The sequence below is a fragment of the Erigeron canadensis genome, chromosome 4 (genome assembly GCF_010389155.1).
Source record: "Erigeron canadensis isolate Cc75 chromosome 4, C_canadensis_v1, whole genome shotgun sequence".
Lineage (NCBI taxonomy): Eukaryota > Viridiplantae > Streptophyta > Magnoliopsida > Asterales > Asteraceae > Erigeron > Erigeron canadensis.
In genome coordinates, this window is record NC_057764.1 from 31119936 (window position 1) to 31143489 (window position 23554).

The 23554-nt window shown below is 31.1% G+C and overlaps 4 protein-coding genes across 4 annotated transcripts; 1 reads left to right on the forward strand and 3 right to left on the reverse strand.

Annotated features, from left to right (window-relative positions):
• Positions 1-900: 900 nt before the first annotated feature.
• LOC122595913 (probable peroxygenase 4) lies at positions 901-4420 on the reverse strand. Its single transcript, XM_043768391.1, has 7 exons — positions 4287-4420; positions 4099-4194; positions 3907-3992; positions 2132-2229; positions 1479-1604; positions 1224-1382; positions 901-1133 (listed from the first exon to the last, which is right to left on the reverse strand). The coding sequence occupies exons 1-7, from the start codon at positions 4312-4314 to the stop codon at positions 1124-1126; spliced, it is 603 nt and encodes a 200-aa protein (XP_043624326.1). The 5' UTR covers positions 4315-4420; the 3' UTR covers positions 901-1123.
• A 6337-nt stretch (positions 4421-10757) lies between these two features.
• LOC122596432 (1-aminocyclopropane-1-carboxylate oxidase homolog 4-like) lies at positions 10758-13375 on the forward strand. The gene is made up of 3 exons (XM_043769008.1): positions 10758-11289; positions 12124-12501; positions 12967-13375. The coding sequence occupies exons 1-3, from the start codon at positions 10834-10836 to the stop codon at positions 13228-13230; spliced, it is 1098 nt and encodes a 365-aa protein (XP_043624943.1). The 5' UTR covers positions 10758-10833; the 3' UTR covers positions 13231-13375.
• A 630-nt stretch (positions 13376-14005) lies between these two features.
• LOC122597390 (probable peroxygenase 4) lies at positions 14006-17211 on the reverse strand. Its single transcript, XM_043769988.1, has 6 exons — positions 17199-17211; positions 16946-17038; positions 15329-15414; positions 15086-15183; positions 14247-14372; positions 14006-14162 (listed from the first exon to the last, which is right to left on the reverse strand). The coding sequence occupies exons 1-6, from the start codon at positions 17209-17211 to the stop codon at positions 14006-14008; spliced, it is 573 nt and encodes a 190-aa protein (XP_043625923.1).
• A 1831-nt stretch (positions 17212-19042) lies between these two features.
• LOC122597391 (probable peroxygenase 4) lies at positions 19043-23190 on the reverse strand. Its single transcript, XM_043769989.1, has 6 exons — positions 23178-23190; positions 23031-23123; positions 21713-21798; positions 21341-21438; positions 19301-19426; positions 19043-19199 (listed from the first exon to the last, which is right to left on the reverse strand). Exons 1-6 carry the CDS (start codon positions 23188-23190, stop codon positions 19043-19045), a joined length of 573 nt encoding a protein of 190 aa, XP_043625924.1.
• Positions 23191-23554: the final 364 nt, after the last annotated feature.

Below are 23554 nucleotides of genomic sequence, written 5' to 3' on the forward strand. Positions count from 1 at the left end.
TTGAACTAAACGCACCTTTTTTTTTTGAACGGCTTTATTTTTACTTTTATAGAGGCTTATAATTTTAACTTATAACTAACACATTGAAGCCTTTTGTTTTATGTTTTAGTTTAATTACTTTCTGGATTTCCTCATCCTTATGATACATAACCCTTTTTTGATCGGACAAACAAAACATATAATATCATGTACATTAACAAAACAATCATCCCATAAAAAATAAACATCGAGAGGGCACCAAATATATATAGGTTGCTATAACATCAAGAGATGCGCTCATGTGGACACATGTTGTGATTGTCCATGAAGCGTGAAGATAAAATTTCAATCTTTGTTGACCTCCCAGCAGTCGACATCTATAAGGTGACCGATGGCACTAACTCTTTCCGCTTACTTATAAGGATTTGTAGAGTACAAAAACGATAGTGGTCGACATGACTACATTGTCCTGCAGGTGGAGGCAAAATAATGGGGGACCTCGATCAATAGTGATTTGTAGTTGTATGTGTGGTCATTTGAATGGGCCTCCTTCATCTAAGTATGCATTGTGATAAAACGTTTATTCTTAGACTATGAGGAGTGTAGACACAGGGAATGCCCCCACCCATTAATTAGTTGACAAGTGGCTTTTTGATGAAAGGGAATTGGAACGGGCAAAACAGTTTTATAATCGGGTTCAAGGGCGTTTCACGGACGTTCCGGTACACTTTTGAACATGGAAATGTCTGATAAGAGGCTACTCCGCTTAATCTTATGTTATATCACACAAGCAACATAAAATGTCAAACTAAACAAACACTCATTTACACTTTACACTTTTAGCATTCATACAGTACTAATATAACATGCACACTCTACAACCCACAAATACACATACCAACGTAGAGATGGACCAAGGAATTGCAACTTTAACTTATTTTTTTTAGTATGAAAATAAATAAAAAAATATTTATAAAACGAAATCATGGAAATTCACTCTATCAACCCAACAAACAAACCGGTACGTACATCATCAAGAAAGAAAAAGAAACGAAACAAAAAACAAGTCACTATATATAGACAGTCGACCATTGATGAATAATCATAAATCGGTTCACTCGACACTTCCATCTTTTGCTTCTCTTTATTTATCGCTGCCAAAAATAAGGAAAAGAAATTATTAATAACCTAAACAATTTTGAAAGTATTTAACCGATCATCTAATTAATGCCTAGCATATTTACGTGTGTTTCTTCTTCTTTGCCGATTTTATCTTTTGTTCCTCTGCCATTTTTTGAAACAAGCTTCCATCGTAAACAGATCTAATAGTTTCTTTCTTCAATAGTCCATCTTTGTCCTTGGCAAGGTAATACAATATCTTCCATTCGGAAAGGCCTCCGATCCTACACAATGAATTGTGTCAACCCATTTACATACCATATTTGTTAAATAATCTTTGTGAATGATAATGATCTATAAATAGATTTGTGTGTTGTTACCATCCTCCGTAGTCCTTGGGCTCGCGGTTTCCTTTGACAAATTCATCAAGTTCTTCTGATGTCAAGCCATCTTTATTTGTCCTTGCATGCTTGCGGAATATCTCCTCAAACTTGGCAGTAACAAACCTTATACGCAAAACAAAGTTGAAAATTTGATGGGCCGATTCAAGCATAAATAACTAAACAAAAATCACTGATTAATTACTGTTAATATTTCGCTCACATTTATTTATTTTTTTTTTTTTTTTTGAAAGGTGTGAATTACTCGCGAATGTCTCCTATCACCAAGAGATCTGGATCAGGCCCACAATAGGTGGAATTTAAAGACCTATGACTACCCTCAAAAATGCCTAGGTAGGACTTGAACCTGAAACCTCTTGTGACGACAGACCTCCTTTAATTTCCACTAGCTTATTTGGTGAATGATGATGGTTTGTCACTTATGGGATGAGGGAAGAAACTTTTTCTTCTATATACTTATTTAGTCATTACAGTTCTCATGTATTATTCGTTTGAATCAATATGATACTTCTTTGTCTTTAGTCTTTACCCAATATTGTACGTGTCCATTCAAACAATGAAAGGCATACACGATGTATACCGTTTGATAGTTAACTTCTTTTTAGCGGAAGAGAATGAAAAGCAGTACGTACCTTCCATGAGAATCGTAGACCCCAGAGTCACTGCCATGTTTCGCCATATTTATGTTTTGTATTTCGATTGGGAAAAGTAGGTTAGGCAACTTCTTCCCCTGTTCCACCAGACACATTGATGTTGTTAATTAGTTGCTTATACTTTTAATCTTGCTCTTACTTAACGTATGAGTATCAAACCATAAAGTCATGCATTAAAAGATATAAAAGATGTTAGCTTTCTATAGTGAAAGGGAATATACCTACTCTTTGATTAACCAAATATGATATTATAATCCATTTGTTGTTTTAGCTTTTTAAGACCACTTAATCTCAAATCATAAATATTGACATTTGGCATGGCACAAAGTTTATTTGACAATTATATATAACCAAAAATGAATTATAATTATAATTATCATAAAAAGAAAAAGTTAAGAAAGCTTAAAGTTCTCATTATAAAGATGTGTTAAAAAGTTGCAGCTTATATAAAGTAATACCCCTGTAGTAAAGAAAATTTCATAACAAGAAACAAACCCCCCTAAATCTTGGAATCATATCTATGAGGTGTTTGAGAATTGAGAAAGCTTCCTAAAACATTTAGGGTGCGTTTGGTTGCAAAAAACACCTCTTATTTTCCATTTTTATTTTCCATGAAACGCGTTTTAATCATAGTTTTCTAAGAATACTTTCTAAGAAAACTCAAAACAATGTTTTTCCACTTTTATATGGAAAACATCTTTTTCTTGTTTTTCATTTTCATTTTCCATTCCCCTCACATAACATGTTTTTCCAGTTTTTTAATTAGAACGTGTTTTAAAATTTTTTATTTGTTTTCTAGAAAATAAAATCCATTTTTATTTTCTAAATAATTAGAAATGAAAAATTTGAGAAAACATTTTCTGCAACTAAACGCAAATACGCAACAACAAATAACCAACTGTAGCAAAAATGCAACGCAGGAGACAACGTCATGACTTGCAATAATCAGATTAACACTTGTTTAAATGATTTAGGATCGTCTTAAGTTGTAATCTCTCGTGTTGATTACGTTGAATGACTGAAAATGCTACAAACATGTTAACCGGGGTCTACTGTCATCTAAAATAAGGGGTCCACTATTCTTTCCTTCACATAAATTCTTATCTTGACTCTTGAGACTACTTTGAGAGGATCACATTCTGGTTTTTGAGTGTTTAACAATGTAATGTGTTCCAAATCAGATAAGCAATCTAGGCATATTAAGCAACCTCCAAACTTAATCATCAAGCACAAGCGATTCATATTTTCGTATATCCAAACACTTAATATATATTGTTTGCTAGTTTGAATGATCAAAATGTAATCGCCTAAACTATTGTTCGTATACCCCAAATATTTAAAGCAAATTGTAGCATTCTAAAGCTCGAATCGATTGACTAGTCCAATACCTTCAAATTTACAGCTTAAAATTACAGTGGAAGGTAACCCCCAAACTTTTAACAGTCACAATCTTTTAGTAACATTAATAAGTACTATCAAACAGCCCTATATTCAGCAGCATCCTCAATTTAATATTAGCTAACAATATCTACCAATAAAAAACAACCTGATATCCAATAATCAAATAATATAACCTAGACTAGAACGTGTGTCCTCTGCATACATCTCTAATAAAAGAATTACGAGTATTTTATTTTGTATAACAAAACTCGTATCAACCATGCATGTACTCATTAAACACATTAAAAACAAGATACAATAGACATATATATAGATAGATATATTTTGTATTAAAAAAGATACAATAGACATACCGGGCGAGTTTTGCCACTAAGTCCCATATTGATGAATAGGGCAGCAACCGAAGATAACACAATACCACTCCCAATCGCTCGAAACCCTGATAATTATATATGTAAAATAATAGAACACCGATTTCATCAGTGATTTGTACACCGCTAAACTTTATACATTGTGTAGATATAAAAGGAATTAAAGTAATTAACCTTGAAAAGTTTCCCAAGGATAAATCACACCATCATTGTTACGATCAAAAAACTCGACATGTTTTCGTAACACGTTTTCTTCACTATCAATTGTTGCTGCATTCATTTGTAAACAAAAACTAAATTAAATAAAAACTAAAATTGGAATAAATAAAACAAAAGATGCACAGAAACAATTTATACAATACCTTGAATATCAGTTTTTTCTGAAGCCATTAATTAGATGATGCTTTGCTTAATGGTAACGCCTATATATCAAAGTGATAGATAACAGATCGAATAAAATGCGTTGTGTAAAGATGATAAAAATCTGTAAAGCGGTTTTGGAGGGATCCGAAGAGAAGGGTATATATATAGAGGGTGGGATTTATAGTGGGTTTTAAAGTTTTTATTCATTTATGTATTTTATCTTTTTTAATTAATTATGAAAAAGAAAATGTGAAAATGGGGTTTGTTGATACTTTTTCGAGAGGTGTTGATTTAACGTAAAGAGAGAAAACCCAATTGAAGAAAATTGTGTGAAGTATGGCAAAAGACACATGTCACATAATCCTTTTCAAGTGCTTTCGGTTTCATATGGTATGATTTAACATGTTTGTCAAAAAGATGTTCCGTTTGTCGAGTGTTTGATAGGCCATGACCCCTTTTTAGAGAATTCCGCTCCTGTCTAGTAGGACTTGTAGCTCCGCAACCCACCAGGTGGGGTTTTAATTTTATCCTTCCATTTTTGAGCATAGTTATAGCGGCCATGGACCTCATGAAATGTACCTTGTGGGATTATTTCGTTTGGTTATATAGGAAATCATCATTTTGTTAAAAATCACATAATAATATTTACATACTTTGGCAGCCCACTACCATAAGCTATAGAATTGGAATAGTTTATCTTTTTAATAGGTATATATCATTCATAATGTCGAAATATTACCTTTTCAGTATTTGATAAGTAATTGTTTAAACCCGATCTCTTCACATTCAAACTGAGTCAGGAGCGAAAACCAATCAAACTCAGAAAAATCTGTCAAAGAAAAACTCATCTAAACTTCTCTTAAGCACTTCAGAATTATTACTTTATTAGGGGCCATACTTACGATGTGCAAGACTTGAACCCCTCCTTGAAGAAAAGCCTTTAATGAATTGGAATAGTGAACCACACAATTTTGTGGTAGCAGGATGATGTGTGTAGTGAAGATCTACAAATCATTTGGAAATTTGGAAGGGTATTAGATTTGGACCTCTAGAGACAAGGGTGTAATGCCAATTTATCAAGCTTTTGACAAGTTTTTAACCAATAAAATTATGCCATGTGGATTTACCAATAACTAGCCAAAACTTGCTAATAAATTGTCAATAGTTATGGTGTAGTATGCCAAATTTGCCAATTTTTGCCAAAAACAAAAAAACAAGACAAAAACAAAAAGAATTTTGTACCATGTATTATTTGCCAATCCTTGACATAATCAGCCAAAACCGGCCGATGTCACTTGCCAAACTTGTCATTTAAAGTTGCCAATTCACATGTTAAAGCCTTGCCAATTTGCCAAAATTTGCCAATAATACTTGCGGATGGTTTTTGCCAAGTAGAGCTTTGCCCCTTATAAACATAAAAGCGGTAATCTAAAGCTTTTTCAAAGATTACCTTTTATTATTACATTTACAGATTAAGTTATAACTTTTTATAGTATTTTTTAATTTTTATTGACAAATATACCCAAAAAACTTCTAGAAAGCTATAAGGATACGGTTTTTTTTGTTTAAGAAGATTTTAAGGTGACACTTTGTTTTTCTTAGCAGCAATTTTTCAACTTTTTTCAAACAAATTTTGTTTTTTCATTACTTTTCTTCTTTTTTTTCTTTTAAATAAAAATTTTATACAAACCAAGTTTATAAACATTGATAATATTTCCTTTCATTTATATTATTTTTTTCCCACTATTTTTGAAAGAATCGAACTCGACTCGACCATTTTTTTTACTTTTAAAGCAGTTGATTATGTTTTACCAGTATGCTTTTTAAAACCAATGTGTCAATAGCTCAGTGGTATCCGTCACTCATGATGCTTAGGGCCCATTGGGAAAGTCTTAAATGATGATGGTTCGATCCTTAGGATGCCTATATCTTGTGGAAATTAAGTGAAGGTGTTTCACCGTTCCAAAGCTTTTATGAAATGGTATAAGTGGATATCCAAGTTAAGGGACATCGGGGTAGGATCCTTTCCTTCAACGCCATGTCCCCATGTATGCTTTTTAAGGCAGTTTATATTGGGCTATCAATTGATTTTTGGGCTTTCACTTGCTTGGCTGTTGTATTGTCCAACTGATTTTTGGGCTGCTGCTTTATTTTTGGTAATCATGCATTACATTTAAATCTACATGAGTCATGACTCATGACTACACAGTAGCATTGTAGGAATATGAACTTCATAATATTAAAATTAAAGATAATCAACTCGGGTTCAACTCAGGTTAATTGATAAACGTTTGCAAATAAATTAAATGATACCAGGATAGCTTTAAAATCTGTTGTCATATTAAAATGTATAATAACAACGTTAAATAAATTGAAAAGTTGTGATAAATTATTATGTAAAAAACAAAACTAAACGGAAACAATAGTATTGTAGTTGTGGACACACGTTTAAACACATTCGGTTGGTAAAAACAAAAACAAAAACGTTATCTAGAAAAAAAAACACCATAGTTTTCGGTCTATTATAACGAAAAAATAGGGTGATTAAAATCTTACATAATAATGTGGACATTTAAAAAAAATCTATATTAATGATGCATATTTAAGAAAAAGATATATTCAATTTTAAATAAAAAAGTATGATGATGTCATAATTAAATTAAAAGGATGTATAGTAATACAATTTTTAAAAAATCTTATGTAATCACAATCCTCTTTTATTACGCAAGATTTGTACAATTTTTTGCATTAGCATTTTTTTAATATCGGGAAACTATTAACATCTAAATAAATATTTATAAACTTTTTAACAACAATTATAATACCATATTCATTATTAAGGGAAAATGTTAATAATGTTATTAAAATGACTTATTTGTATAAAAATAAAGTATGCGGGCTAAACATGTTATTGGCCAATTCTTTGGTCAATGATGATGTTATCAAGATAATCTAACCGTGAAACATAAAAGTTAAAACTTAATCAATGGCTCATATATATAATATATTATAAAGCAAATTCTCCATATATAACATTTTTAAGTTTCAACATTTACTTTCCCAAAATGTCCCCTATCTATTTTATTTTATCTAAAATAACTATAACATCCTTTTGCTCTTCTTAAATATCAACCAATTATTTTTTTCTCTCTCCTCCATAAATCATTTATTCCTCCAATTCATTCAAAATCTTTTATCTCAAAAACCGTACATCGATAAATTATAAAAATTATATGGGTGTTTTTAAAATTTCATGCTTTTTCATTAGATATGTCATTCGATATACTTTTGACTATCATACTCTATGATATATCAACTCCTTTGACATATCACACTCTAGGACCTAACTATCACCTTCATCATCTCACCGCTATAACGTGTAGATACTTACTCCTATCTTTTTAATTTTGAATTAAAGGTTTTGTTTTAATATATATTAAAAGATTAGATTAGCTAAATATTACATTTAAAACTGCACTACATCATCAGTAGGCATCATCACATTTCACAGTGTGAACTTCACACTTCAAAGTTTACAATTCATGTACTACATAAGTTGCTAAAAATACATCCAAAAGGTACATGAACAACATTACTTCAAGTGTGGGTTGTCAAGTGCAAACTTTTCTTGCTTAAAAAGTTATGTAATTTATTTTTTTTTTCTTTCCAACAAAATATTTTGACACCCCTTTTGAAGTGGGTCCAACGTGAAGGCAACTTGTAAATAGAAGACAACGATTCAATGAGCTCTATCATAGCCAAGTGTCTAATTATAAAAAACGGATAACTCGGCTAACACAAATAAGTTTAGAATCGCCCTCCAAATTTTATCATGGTTATACTCCCATGGTGGATATGATTGAGACATTGTTGTAGCCTTAAAATTTGAAAAATTCAATAAAAAGAAAAAGCATCAATGGAAGACTTTTTGGTATTGAATTTTGAAAAAAGAAGAGTTTTTTTTCTTTTGACAATGTCACTGTATGTTAAGGTCATCTTCAATGCCAAAAATGCCATCCAAAATGTTGACCAAGCATATAAGAATTTCAATATGTTTCGCTTAAAGCTTTGAAATGTCACTTAGTTTTTTACCAAAGTTGGCCAACATATTGAAGGCATATTGACAGTGTGTGTATGTGTAAATATAGTGTTTTTTAATTTAATATGGGTGATGATGTGATACGAAGATATTGATGTTTCAGTATGTTAGGTTGTGGCGGCAAAATAAGTGCAGTATGTTAGCCGAAGGAGTTAGCCGAGGTAGCCAATATGCTTGTGGATATTGATGTTGTCATTGAAGATAGCCTTAAGTATATTATACCTATAAATAAACTGTGTATTATGTAATATCTAGTTATATATCTATATTCCCAAAAACCAACTGGGTTGAATCAGTGATTGGAGCCCTTGCCTCTGGTGACAGAGGTCATGGGTTCGATCCTCATACCCAACAACGCTAGAGGTCCTTTTATACCTTTGGTAGAACCTGGAAGCAGTCTCTCTAACTTTGGTAGGGATAAGAATGTCTACATCTCAACCTCCCCCATACACCGTCAAAAACGGTATATTTGGGACCTAAAACCCGTAGAAGACGATATTGGGAGTTACTTTATATCTATATTCCCAAAATTGCATTTCCCATACGCATGTTTGAGTCTAAGGCCAACACATGTTTAGCTTTAGCCCAATTAGCCACTTAAGCCCATATTTTTATTAGCTTTAACCCAGTTAGCCACTTAAGTCCATATATTCAATGTATGTCACAATTCGGGTTTTGACCCAGCTCATCCCGAACTCAAAAAAATCTAAACCGTGACCCGGCCCATTTGGTATTATGGCGGGTCGGTTAGGGTTAAAAATGGGTAACGAGTTTTCAGGCTAAAAGCTAATGGCCTGTCTAGTCGTAGCTATTGACAAAGTCCTAACTCAAGTTTGAATCTATGTCTTTCCAGTTTATTTTTCCAAAGAAATTATGTAGTTAACAAATATTTTTTCTTAAAATCCAATTTTTTATTATCGGTTAAAGACCAGGTGTGTAACATTTGTTTGGATATAAAGAAAATTTCAAATTTGCAGACACCAAAAAAAAAAAAAAAAAAATTTATATTTTGTGGTACATCATATTTGGTTTCTAACAAAAGGATTTGTTGATTTAAAGATAGGGTAAGACACTTTTTATTTATTTATTAATAGACTTAATAATTAATATTTTAATCCATTCAGTCAAATTTTTTTTTTTTTACGTAATGAACAAAAATAACTGTCAATTAACTATTTTTTACTTAATACATACAGACGTTGTTTATACATTCAGCCACTTAATACATTCGACATTTAATGACAAAAAAAGGCCCTAAGTTATATATAAAAAGGGTTTTCGGTTTATTAGTCAGAGAGTTTTCTTTCAAGGAGCTTTTTTAGAGGTCGTGAGTTCGGATCCGGGTATCGTGCGATACTATATTCAAGACATGGAAGAACAACCCTTTTAGATCTTCATCTTAGATATGAACCCGGATAGACTTCACCAATACGCAGGTCATTCTGGTCTTTTATAAAAAAATATGAAAACAATGATTAATTTTTTTAAATATTAGCATAAAAATCCTCCTAAAGTTATATAAATATGACAAGTGGATTCCATTAATCTTTTTCATAATCTCACCATTTAATTTTCCACATGTCATCGTCCTATTAATTATGAAAATTTTTAGGCTAATGATTAATCATAACCCAAGTTATATATACATACTACTAATCATTTGTAAGGACGGTGTGTGAGGGGGAGTACTGTAGCTAAAAGTACTCCCCTCATTGCATAAGGTACAACTCTCTGTTGCACGACCAAAATAATTAATGGTTGTAACGGCCGTTAGATGTTGGTTGACTAACTAATGACAGTTACAAAAGGATATTTAAGAAAATTTGTTTTCAACTTTAAGTTTTATAAGTTTTGCCACCAAAATATTGCTTTATTTACTCTTTGTTATATAACTTTTTTTTTTTTAAGCTTTTTTCTATCAAATGTTTATATCTTTCTTATTTTTAACACTCAACTTTTACATATTAAACTTTCGCCATAGAAATATTTTATTACATTTCCCATTTTACTTTTTGCCACATAACTCTAGTTTTTTTTTACTTTTTCCAAACAAACTTTGTTTTTAAGTTTAAATTTCTTAACTTCTGTACTTTTTTCCAAATAACTTTGCTTTTTTTAAGTTTCATTCTGAAAGTTTTCTTTTATTCGTTTTTTACCACATAATTTCTGGTTTCTAAATTTTGTTAACAAAGTTTCATTTTATTTAACTTTGACCGCAATATTTATCTCTTAACTTTTATCACGAGAATATTATTTTCCGGCATATTATTTTTTAACTTTTGTAAAGAAATGTATTGTTTTTCAACAAACACAACCCATGACAATAGAAACAAACATGACGTGGTATTAAATTGTCAAACAAATAGCGTACAAGTTAGAAACTATCGAAGCTACCAAAACTCCAAAAAGCCACAAGACAATCACAATTGTCATACACCAAACCAACCATGACAACAATTCCAACACACCACGACTCATATGATCGTCTAACACAACTAAAACAATTCGATGAATCAAAACTTGGTGTAAAAGGATTACTAGATTCCGGTGTTACAACAATCCCATCATTCTTTCATCAACCTCCAGAAAATCTACCTGTCAAAAAACCAAAAAACACAAAACCCAGAATAACTATTCCTGTAATAGACTTATCTAAAGACAGATCAACAGTTGTTGACGAAGTTAGACAGTCAGCTTCAAATCTTGGGTTTTTTCAGATTGTTAATCATGGGGTTGGTGTTGAAATGATTGATAAGTTGATTGATAGTATGAAGAGTTTTTTTGAGTCAAGTAATGAGTATAAGATGAAGTTTTATCATAGGGAAGCTGGAAAAGGTGCTGCTTATTCTACAAATTTTGATTTGTATCAGTCTAAAGCTGCTAGTTGGAGAGACACTCTTCAGGTTTGTTGATGATCAAATGTTTAACTGGGCTAAAGCTGGCCGGTTGTTTATTTGTTGGTTGGTGGGTTATGATTCGTGTTGGGTTCGGGTTGATGGGTTGGTCAAGTGTCAAATTTTTAGATAAGTTTTAAGGAAATGAAAGATTACATAGAAATCATTTCTTGATTTGGTTTAACTCTATATTAGTAGTAGAAAATCATTTCTAAATATAGCCAAGTGGATCATTTTGTTATCAACAAGCCATCATAATAAGCTAAAGTATTAGTATAGGCTTTAGTTAACAAGTGTGTTTTCTGGCCTTGTATATGTGTTATATGTACGTAAAAGTATGCACTTCCAAACGCCCTTGGTTGACCGTTTTACTTGATTGTGTTGACACCCATGTAACCCAAATAACCCGTTTAATTGTTAAATGGGTTGGCCGTTAAACAAGGTGTAATCTAGTTTTAAACGGGTTAGGTCTGTCTTATAAGAACTCATATAGATGCAACCCTGATTTGGTTTTTTTTTTTTCCTTTTCCAGTCGGGTTCGTATCCTATATGGATTTGACATGCCGAGTTTTAGAGTACATTTGTACTTAAGTTTGATATAATTAGTCCGTGCTACTTGTTGCAAAGAAGTAGCAAAGATGTGCTAACATCTTACGAGCTAGCAGTCACTATTTTTACAAAAATATCGAAAAGATCTCATATTATAAAAAGTAGACAGTTTTAGTTAATTGTTTGAAATTGCACCATATTTACAATCTCTTACAATATCTTTTCGTATTGTTGGATATATATATTACTTGTACTGCTGTACAAATAATTGGATGTTTTTGGACCGATGTGCAGGTGAGGATGTCACCTGTGGAGCCAGACTGGGAGGCAGTGCCGGAGATGTGTAGGGAGGCACTGAAAAATTGGGATAAGGCGGTGGTGGGGTTAGGGGAAGACCTGATGTCGATTTTGTTGGAAGGATTGGGAGTAAAGAATGACAGATTGAAGGAGTTGACATGTTTGGAAGGAAGGGTATATGCATCCCATTACTACCCTAAGTGTCCGCAGCCTGAGCTCACCGTGGGGCTAAATTCTCACACTGACCCAGGGGTGTTGACCGTGCTAGTGCAGAATGAGATTGGCGGGATGTTGCAGGTCAAATGTGGCGAAGACTGGGCTGATGTTGAGCCAACTCCTGGTGCCATTGTTATCAACATAGGTGATCTGCTTCAGGTACCTTAATGTTCTCTATGTAATGTCGGCTGAATTACTTATGAATAGTTTAGTTCTGTATGTTTCATCTCTACCTGGTCAAACAGGTAAAATAAATGGTTAAAAGAAAGTATGTTTTGAAGGGTCAACTAACTAAATTTGGTCCGATTGATGTTCTGGACAATCATATTGTTGTTGCTGATAAAAAGCTATAACCTTTTTATGTTTGCTCAATGCCAACTTTGGTCAAAATTCACTTTACAAAAAAAGTAAAAACAAAATTATGAGTTTAAATGGTATAAAATTTGTAATTATCGTTGACTCACTAGGTATTCAGGTCATATAATATACACCTAACTGACCTTAGTTTAATCCAGACAAAGATTGCCCATTTTGTATGTTACCCAAGTTGACTAACCCGCCAATTTCACTTCTCCTGGTAACACATATATATATTACATAAGTCGTGTTATTCTATTTTTACAGATGCTGTCTAATGATGAATATAGAAGTGTTGAGCACAGAGTATTGGCAAACTCTGTTGAAGGCGCACGGGTCTCCACTGCGGTTTTTTTCAATCCAAGCAACCGAGAGAAAAATTTTGGACCATTACCAGAGCTCGTATCTGCTGAGAAACCTGCAGTTTACCAGGAATTCTCTTATGCAGACTACATGAAAAGGTTTTTCACCAAGGAGCTTGATGGAAAGACGTTAACGAATTTCTACAAAATTGGTAACACAAATGCCTGATTTGTATATATGGCTATCTATATGCTAAATATGTTAGTGTGTGGATTCTTATAGATCAAAATACATTAATACAGTGATACAATTCTTATAGCAACACACTCATCGTAATTTGAAGAATTGCAAAACCTCATGTTTAATCTTGGTATCTCTACTTTCATCTAACAAAATTCATCTTAATCAATAGTTCGCACATATCAACTGATTATACCGCAGATGTAAGATAAGCTTACTGTGGCGGCAACACCCACAAAACACATGAGCCAACAAAAGAGACTTTTGGGAAGTAAGTTCTTGGGTTCAAGTTTTGCCTCCAACATGCGTCACCGTGTTATCACTGTGTTAGGCGAGTTAGTTGCCTGGAGCTATTCCTTATGGGGTGGACAATGATTTGTTCCACATAAGCATCCAGGGTCATGGGTGTACTTTAATCTAAATAGTGTAGTACCAACACATTCTTTCGGTAAGCAAAGTTAATTTAACATTGAAATTGAAACTTGTTAACAAACAGAAATCAGCATGAATACCAAATTAAGCAGACAATCACTTACAAATTTAAGTATTACATAAATACACTGTATTTATATACCACAAATATTAATGAAACCATACATGTATGTATGTATGTATGTATGTACATCAGACAATCGTAAAATCCAATAATCACCCTGTACTTCTCTTTACTTGTCGCTGCAAAGAAAAAACAGAGGTACATTGGCAATTTAGCATAGTTAAACTTTTTTTTTTAAACCTTTCATCAATTAAAAAGGTGTAGAGCTTACTTGTGTTTCTTCTTGGACGAATTAGTCTTTTCCTCTTCCAGTTTCTCGAAAAAACTTCCATCGTAAACAGATCTAATGGTCTCTTTCTGCAATAATCCGTCTTTGTCCTTGCCAATGCGATACAAGATATTCCATTCGGCAATTCCTCCAATCCTACAAAACACAAGTTACCATTTCATATGCATTTGTTCAAGAATCAACATGAACATTGACCCAAAAATGTTCGACTTTTCTTACCAATTTCCGTAGTCCTTGGGCTCTCGGTTTCCTTTTATAAATTCATGCAGCTCGTCTTTTGTCAAGGCATCGGAAGTTGTATGCGCATACTTGCTGAATATCTCCTCAAACTTGGAAGGAACAAACCTTCACACAAATTGTAAGCAAATTTTTATATTGGATTTGGACATGGATACATAAGGATGCAGGGTTTGTGTTCGTAATTATAGAGACAGGTGCATTATAATTTATTGTTTATCTCGTTAAAATTGGTACAAGATGTATATACGTGACATTGAAAACGAATAATTAACGTGACACTGGTTATATAGAGTTATAACTTATATGGAAAAAAGTTGTGTGATCTAGTGATGAAGAGATAATCAAATAATGATAAAAGCATAAAATGAATGTTTGACACATATAAGTTTAATACGTGTACTGTTATCTAGTGAAGAGGTAACCAATTAATTAATGATAATAGGATAAAATGAAAGTTTAGTTGAAGACATTCTTAAAAATAAAAAACTAGTAACTTTACAAAAGGGAGATAAGTAAGCTATGTCTCAAAACAAATATATTAACCACTTATCCAACCTTACTAGTTTGTCAGAAACATACAAGTTTAATACATTTCTATATGCTAGTTTGTCAGAAACATACAAGTCTAATACATTTCTATATACGTGCGCGTCTTTTTAATTTTTTTTTCCCTTTCTATATCAATGACTCGATCGTCATTTGTAAACAATGAACTAACCTTTTATAATAGCAAAAAAACTGCTACTACTTCTACTTTACTTAAATTCATATATTCATTTATTTAAAAAAAAATGTAATAGAAGGTGAGAAGATTATACATTCCGTCAGTGTCGTAGACCCCAGAATCACTGCTATGTTTTCCCATGTTGATGTTTTGGACCTCAATCGGGAATAGTAAATTTGGAAACTTCTTCCCCTGTACGTTAATTAATTAAGTCACAATAATAATTAAGGAATTAATTAACAAGTACATTTTAGTAGATGATAGATCGATCACGCACGTGATCATCAGTTTTATAAATCAGAAAAAGTGATGATTTAGTAGATGCATATATACGTACCGGGCGAGTTTTTCCACTAAGACTGATATGGCTGAAGACTACTCCAACTAAGGAAAACAAAATACCACTTCCAATTGCTCGAAACCCTATAGATGTTTATATACCAAATAACACACGTGTTTATTTTTAGCAAATTAAGAATCACAAAAATGTTCATTTGTGAGTATGAACATAAAGAATTTTTCCCAGTATATTAGGAACAACAGCGTAATCGGTATATTTTCATCGGAGTTTTTTATTTTTATTTTTTTCCATAAATTGACACATTGGTTCCTGCTCCTATCACTGATCGAAATTTGTTGCCAAAACTTATCAATTAACACATTTTGATACAAAACCATTGCCTCTTGTATAACCCTTTTGACTATACTTAAGGGTTAATTATTCAACAAGACAAAGCCTCTATAAAGTTTATTTTTCAAAAATAGAGTAACGTAAATAAGATAAATTAAATTGCCACATAAAATGATCATTGAGAGCTATATATATATATATATATATATAAATATTAAAACAATAGTTAACCGAGCGATTTTAGAGTCTCTTCAACTAAAAGAATTATTCACACATTGTCACATATGATTTTATTCTATGTGTCATCTCCATACATATTTTTGACATATATATATAAATTTATATAAATATAAATATAAATATATTTAACAAATTTTAAATATTGGTAAGATATTCAAATCTATTCACTATAATTAATAATTATATTGACATATCTTGAGTTTATATTTCGTGAACTTTAGTAAAGTAAATCATGGTAAATGGCCTTTTAATAATAACTAAGATATATAAACATCGAAGAATTTTTTAGATGAACATGGAAGATGCATCTATGATATTAAGATTAAATATTTTATATTTTTGCTCACATATCTATGTTTACACAAATATATAAGTTTTTATATTACTTTCTTAATTATTCAAATTGTATGTAATCAGGTTTTTATACTTTATATATTTTTCATGCAAAATAGTTTACTATATTTGTATGAATTGGTTGTATATATAAAATATAGACATCAAAAACCATGCTTCTTGGATGTTTTTAGGAGCATTGACATATAGTTGGAGCTTCAATGTGTTTATATAAAGTTGTGTTCTCATACACAATTCTTTTTTAAGAGAAGAAGATGTCGATTTTAACATAAATAATGGATATTAACAATAAATAGACATAAAAGATGGAGATACCTGATGAATATATATATTTTTTGAAGCATCACTTTAAAAAAAAATGGATACACTCATTTTTGCGAGTAATTGATGTGAAATTTTTTCTTTATAATTTTTTTTTTTAGCTATTGTTCTATTCCTTTACATTGTAAATTGTAAAAGTAAGGCTCAATAGCTATAAAAATAAACAACACGTTCAAACTATATATTAAAAATTTTAAAAAATCAATTCAACAGCCACGCATCGCGTGGGTAAAAAACCTTGTATATATATATATATGTACGTTTAGCGATTTTCAAACATAAAACGTACTAGAAAGACAAGATTGGTACGTACGGTTACGCATATTTGGTTAAATATATATCATGCAATATTACATAGATAAAAACTGATGACGGAAATTTAATTAGAGGTAAATCGAAGGAACCAACCTTGAAAAGTTTCCCAAGGATAAATCACACCATCTTTGTTACGATCAAAGAATGAAACATGTTTTTGCAACACATTTTGACCACTCGTGTTCGCTGCAGAAATTTACGTATCACAATCAAACAACATTATATCGTTTTATATAATTAATAATTGAACTTGCTAGCTAGCTACAAAAACAAAGTTAATACTACAAATTATTATTATTAAGAAAAGATTATGCGTTTTAGACTGATATATCCATAATTATAATACCTTCAAGCTCCATTAGTTACTCCTTAACTAAATGCCTGTAAATTAATTTATTTGATCACGATAATATATGTGTTAATTTAATTTGTGTAAGAACGAAAGTTTAATTTGCGAAGACATGGAAAACACTTAAACAGGTTTTATAAAGGATTTTATGCATGGAGACGTAAAATTGAAGTCGTTGCCGGCCACCTCTACTTGGCATGGATTTAGCGTAAATTAAAGGCCCTATTAATTAGTTCAAAGAACGCTGGCACCAACGTACTCGAATGTGTTAAGTATAACAAAAGAGACATGCTTATTTAATTAGATTTTATGTAATCGTGTGATCTTTGAACACAAATATAAAGTTATATCTTTCGTATTCAAGAATAGAATGTACATTATATGTGTTGTCTAATATATAAATAAAAACATATATAATAATCATACTCAAATCTTTGTTAATTATTTTTTTTATGAAGAGTACTTTTTTTTGTTAATTAATAACTAAAATAAATGAAATAAATTAATATTTTATATGCATTCAACTCTAACCAAAACAATTTTATTTGTTTAAATCTTTCTTTCAAATTTGTAATTATCTACATCAAAATCAAAATTATTGATATATATATATATATATATATATTTCAAATTTGTAATTATCTACATCAAAATCAAAATTATTGCTATTGCAATTATTGTTAGGATTTTTTTGTTAGTTAACTAATTATGCTTATTGCTTATTTAAGCTTTCTAACTCTTAATATCATCGTGTATGTTTGAAAAAAACTAGATATATAGATATGTTGTATACGGTTATATTTAATTATTGAAATAAATAATTTGAAATTAAAGGAAAAAGAACTACGAGTATAAGTATAATAAAAATAAAAATGATATTTAATATAAGCCTATTTCTTTTAGGCAAATGATTGCCAGCTCGCTGGCTTGATGCACCCAGGTTTCCCCTAGTCGGGGTTCGAGATTTGTTAAATGCATTTCTTGACCCATGTTAAAATCCTTTCCAACTTATTGGATGATAAGGGTTGCCTATGTATTTTGGGTTTATTCTTGGGTAGCCGACTCAGTTTTGATGTAGTGAGATCCAGTTGAGACAACTGACTACTCATGCTTAGTAGGTCTTTACCATGTTAGGAGTGGAGTGTGTCGGCATTTGAATAATGCGCACCTGTTTAAAAAGTAAGCTTATTTTTTTTTATATCTTATTACATTATAAAACATTTGTTCCTTTAAAATTTTTCAACTAAGTAGTTGATAACTCTAAAATACTTATTATTTTGTTCACTAATTCACTTAAATTACCTATAATACCCTTAATAAAATTATATATGACATACATCTCTCAACATTTAATCTAACTATGGGACTCTCTTTACATCAATTACTTTTACATTAATACCTACATCGCTAGAACCACTGCCGCAGTCACCACCACCTATTTGACGTCGTCGTCACATCGCCACATCGCGCAGACATTTGTTTAGTATCATAATATCAGCCTATTTCTTTTTATATTCTTAGCTTATGAAAACGAGTTTAAAAAAGCTAATAAGCCTAAGCTTATAAGCATACCCAAACACTAAAAGAGTAAATGTACTGGCTCATTTTGTTACCAATAAGCCAATAAGCCGTTCCAAACAAAAAAAAGAAGCCAATAAGCCTTCAAACTAAGCTAAAACAAAACATCCACTAAGAGTATTTCAAGTCTTTTCTTCTTTTTACTTTTGAGACTAGTTGTAAGCAAATAATTAAAAATCTGTACATCCTCTGGTATAGCCAAATATAATTAGTAACAAGTGTTTCGGCCCTTAAACCTTTAATTAGAAAAGTGCATAGTTTAATTAGTTGTGTTTCTTCTTGGACGAATAAGTGGTTTCCTCTTCCAATTTCTCGAACAAACTTCCATCGTAAACAGCTCTAATGGTCTCCTTCTTCAATAATCCGTCTTTGTCTTTGCCAATGCGATACAAGATCTTCCATTCCGCAAGTCCTCCAATCCTACGAAACACAAGTAATTACCATTTCCTATGTTTGTTCAAGAATATTCAACATGAACAACATATGATCCAAAAATGTTCAAGTTTTCTATATATACGTACCATCCTCCATAGTCCTTGGGCTCTCGGTTTCCTTTTATGAACTCATTCAGTTCGTCTTTTGTCAAGGCATCAGAATTTGTATGCGCGTACTTGCTGAAGATCTCCTCAAATTTGGAAGGAACAAACCTTTAATCACACAAATTATGAGCAAATTTTATATTGGATTCGAACATGTACGTCACATCGATATACAGGGCTTGTGTTCATTATATTATGTAAATATCTAACAAGCAGTACTACTTCCTCGCTACATGTCAGTGATAGGATTTGAAACTACTCTTTAACTGTCGTCTCATAATCAAGCCAGCCCAACAAATAAGCATATATATAGTTCCTAATACATTATGCCAAAAAAGGCTTTTCTTCGTCGTCCTTTTGGTAATACTATTTGTTCCGTACCAATAAACTAAAACAAGATTGTAGACTTCTTAAAACGACACGTGACGTAATCTTTGTACGACATGTGTACTTTTGAATTAAAATACATTTTTAATAATTAAAACTTTTAATTAATCAATAAAAAGAAATAGATACCTAATATAGCTAAAATTCTTATATTAAAAAGTTTATTATGGTGTTGTTTGAAAGACATCACTTGGTTAGGTGTTGTAATAAGTTTTAATATTTATTTAGTTACCTAAATATATAATCAAAATTTTATTTTTTTAACTATTATATCTTTAAGTTACCTTAAATAGTTAATATCGAATATAAAAGGGAAATGCTAAATGCAGCCCTAAGGCTGTATTTAACGTGCATAAAAACTTATACTTTCCACATTAAAAGCTCACCCCCTGAATTTTATGGTAAATGTACTAATAATTTATGCACCTTAAATACAGTCAGGGCTGTATTTAGCAAACCCCAATGATAAGGGGTTTTTAGGGGCTTTTAAGGTGTTAAAAGCCCTTAGTTTTTAAAAATAAGTTCCTTTGAAAATTATAGCTCTGTTTGGTAATACATAAAAAATTAAAAGTCTCAGCCCCAAAAAACTCTTAAAAGCTCCAAAAGGTCTTTAAAATAAAAACTCGTATAAATAGAGTTGAAAAAAAAGCCCCAGCCCATAGCCCCAACCTCAAGCTCCAGCCCCTAGCTCTTAACTATAGCCCCAGCTCCAAGCTTTTGTGCCAAAAACTTTTGCCTGTATCTACCACTTTTTATATATCATATTTCCATCAATTAAATTTGTTAATCGTTCAAATAATACTAAAACTCTATTCAACAATTAAAAAATTTAATTAAATAATATATTTATATAGATAATTAAAAGTTTTTTGTGAATATATAAATATTTATGAGTCAAACCATGCATCACGCACAAATATTAGTACTAGTATATATATATATATATATATATATATATATAAAAGCTAGTTTCTTTATTATAGAGACATATGCATTAAAATTTATATTCTTTATTTCGTTTTCTTATCATGCTTATCCAACTTTAAAATTTGTTAACGGATGTATCATGTATGTGATATCCAAAAAAAGGATGTTATGAATATGGACTTCCTTATGGTTGGGCCCAAGTTATGGTTTATTTACAAGTGACCGTTCAATATATTTAGGGATTAGTTTTTTCGAATGTAAGAAATTTTGAACGAATGTCTATAATAAGAAATAACTAAAGTTATGTGTATTGTATGTAAACAACTTTGAAATAATGTTTATTGTATGTAAGAATTTCTTTTCAACCAATTAAAATCTGACTAGTGGCACCTGTATATGGTTGCCACGTATGTTTTCTTACATACAATAAACATTTTTTCAAGTTGCTTACATACAATACACATAACTTTAGTTTTTTCCTACTATAGACATTCGGTCAAAGATAGTTACATTCTAGGAAACTAATCTCATATATTTATTGATTATTTACGAAATACGGATTTTATTATGCACACCATAATTTGTGTCCAAAGGCACACCGTTAAAAATCCATTCATCACTCATTTGTTACTAGCAAAAACTTCTACTTTCCTTAAATATATTCATTTGATTAAAAATGTAATGTAATAGAAGGGGAGAAAAATATACATTCCATTAGTGTCGTAGACCCCTGAATCACTTCCATGCTTTCCCAAATTCATGTTTTCGATCTCAATCGGGAATAGTAAATTTGGAAACTTCTTCCCCTGTATATATTTAGGCTACAATAAGAAAACATGTATATTACAAACGTTTGCGATGGGCTACCTTATGGGTTGATACTTGTGGGCTCTGTCATATTGCTACAATTAGAAAGTATGTATATGTTTCGAACAATTTTTTGGTAGAGGATCGATCAAACGTTTTGCTTGAGTGATCCATAATTAAATTTATAAACATACAAACGTTCGTGACCTCAATAAACTTCTAGTTTCGGGCTGTTATGTTAACATGTAGACGATAGATATCGGATGTGCATACCGGGCGAGTTTTTCCACTAAGACTGAGATGGATGAAGACTACGGCAACCGAGGATAACATAATACCACTTCCAATTGCTCGAAAACCTAGTATTAATGTATGTACCATGGAACGTGTGTTCATTATTATATACTAGCAAAAAATCATAAAATATCGTTTGTGAGAACATTTTGCCAACTATAGCAACTCTTATGACTATAGTTAACTTTACAACTACTTAAGGGTTACCTTCTCTTTATTTAAATTTCATAGATCGATTTTTAGAGGGTTTTTTTTAAATATTTTTATTTGTGTTATATGATACTTTATTTAGAATATATAATTGAATTGAGTTTTAAATTTACTTTCCATTGATATGATTTTCATTAAATATTACATATCATAAAAAGATATTTCCAGTTAAAGTCGGAAAAAAAAACTTTAACAAATTTAGTCAACAAAATGAAGTCTTAGTTATGTATCATGTTTCAAAAGTAAAGTACCAAAATAAAATAAAATTACCATAAACTGATCATTGACAGCTATAAAACTACTAAAGAGAAAATTGTTCGTAAGAAACTTTTGTACGGGACGGAAAATTTTTAGAGGTATTTGATGTTTTTTGAGATTTTTCAAAGAATTGTAAAGTTAGCAAGACTAATGTTGACGGTTGAGAATACCGGCCTTGTCGAAGTTAGCAAACTCCGGTCTTAATATACATCGCTCGTCTTTTTATTCTTAATGGCTTAAGGTGATCCTCTTTATTACATAAATAATACTGACAAAATGAGTAGATCATTGTATTAAATAAAATTAAATAAATGTTGAATGAAGTCTTATGTCAAAAGTGTGACATGAAATAAATAAAGACTTTGAATAAATATAATGACAACCCACTTTGAATTCAATAATAAAAATCAATTCTTACCTATACATATGCAAGTAACAAAGATGGTGTGATTTACCCTTGCTACTATACATATTTCATACTTTGACAAACTATTTACTCTCTTTGAATCCAAGTGACCCTAACACCGTCCTTAGAAAGAAAAAAATGAAGCCCGATTTCTACAATACCAGTCTTACACCCACCTGGTCAAATTAACGAACCACGTATATCAAAAATGGTCTTATAGAGGCCGGACTTGGTTGATTTAGACAAGACTGATGTACACCGGTCTTTATAGATTTATCAATTTTTTTGACCGAAATTCTTAAAAAGATCATGCTTCTAAAAATTTACATCTGTACAGAAAATTCTCGTTCATAATGATAGTGCATCATATGCTATTAACATTGTCTGACAACGGAAATTTAGAAGTATATCAAATGAACCAACCTTGAAAAGTTTCCCAAGGGTAAATCACACCATCTTTGTTACGATCAAAGAACGAAGCATGCTTTTGCAAAACGTTTTGACCACTCGTGTTCTCTGCATTCCATCATTTAGAGTTTAGACTGATTTTATACATTTATTATATAATACCCTTAAGCGCCATTAATTAGTTACACCTAAATTAAATGCCCGTAAATAATTTTAATCACGATATTGATCAAATTATGTTTGTATGTAAAAAGTTTTGTAAAGGTCCTATTATTTCAACAAAAATCGGCATAAATGTAGTAATATTGTACTACAATGTGTTAGGTACGTATAACAACAGACATGTCAGTTATTTAATTTAATATTGAACTAGATTACTTATATAACTTTATTTTTTTGAACACAATTTCTTTCAAAAACAGCAACGTCTACCCCTCCAAAGGATTAAACAAGCTCCTTCAAAGCTTGAGAATTGATCTATATATATACTCGTACTTTTTAAAAAAAGAAAAATCAATTTAAAATAAAAGTTTAAAGGT

Bases quoted from the DNA above. Each gene is read 5' to 3' on its own strand.
- LOC122597391 (XM_043769989.1), bottom strand. The intron at 21,439-21,712 runs GTATGCACATCC...AAATATATACAG, and splicing joins TTAGTGGAAAAACTCGCCCG to GGGAAGAAGTTTCCAAATTT. The intron at 19,427-21,340 runs GTATATTTTTCT...GTGTGATTAAAG, and splicing joins GTCTACGACACTAATGGAAT to GTTTGTTCCTTCCAAATTTG.
- LOC122597390 (XM_043769988.1), bottom strand. The intron at 15,184-15,328 runs GTACGTATATAT...ATTAACGTACAG, and splicing joins TTAGTGGAAAAACTCGCCCG to GGGAAGAAGTTTCCAAATTT. The intron at 14,373-15,085 runs GTATAATCTTCT...ATTTGTGTGAAG, and splicing joins GTCTACGACACTGACGGAAT to GTTTGTTCCTTCCAAGTTTG.
- LOC122595913 (XM_043768391.1), bottom strand. From the start codon at position 4,314: ATGGCTTCAGAAAAAACTGATATTCAAG. The intron at 3,993-4,098 runs GTTAATTACTTT...TATAATTATCAG, and splicing joins TCCTTGGGAAACTTTTCAAG to GGTTTCGAGCGATTGGGAGT. The intron at 1,605-2,131 runs GTACGTACTGCT...TTTGCGTATAAG, and splicing joins GTCTACGATTCTCATGGAAG to GTTTGTTACTGCCAAGTTTG.
- LOC122596432 (XM_043769008.1), top strand. From the start codon at position 10,834: ATGACAACAATTCCAACACACCACGACTCATATGATCGTCTAACACAA. The intron at 11,290-12,123 runs GTTTGTTGATGA...ACCGATGTGCAG, and splicing joins GTTGGAGAGACACTCTTCAG to GTGAGGATGTCACCTGTGGA. The intron at 12,502-12,966 runs GTACCTTAATGT...CTATTTTTACAG, and splicing joins ACATAGGTGATCTGCTTCAG to ATGCTGTCTAATGATGAATA.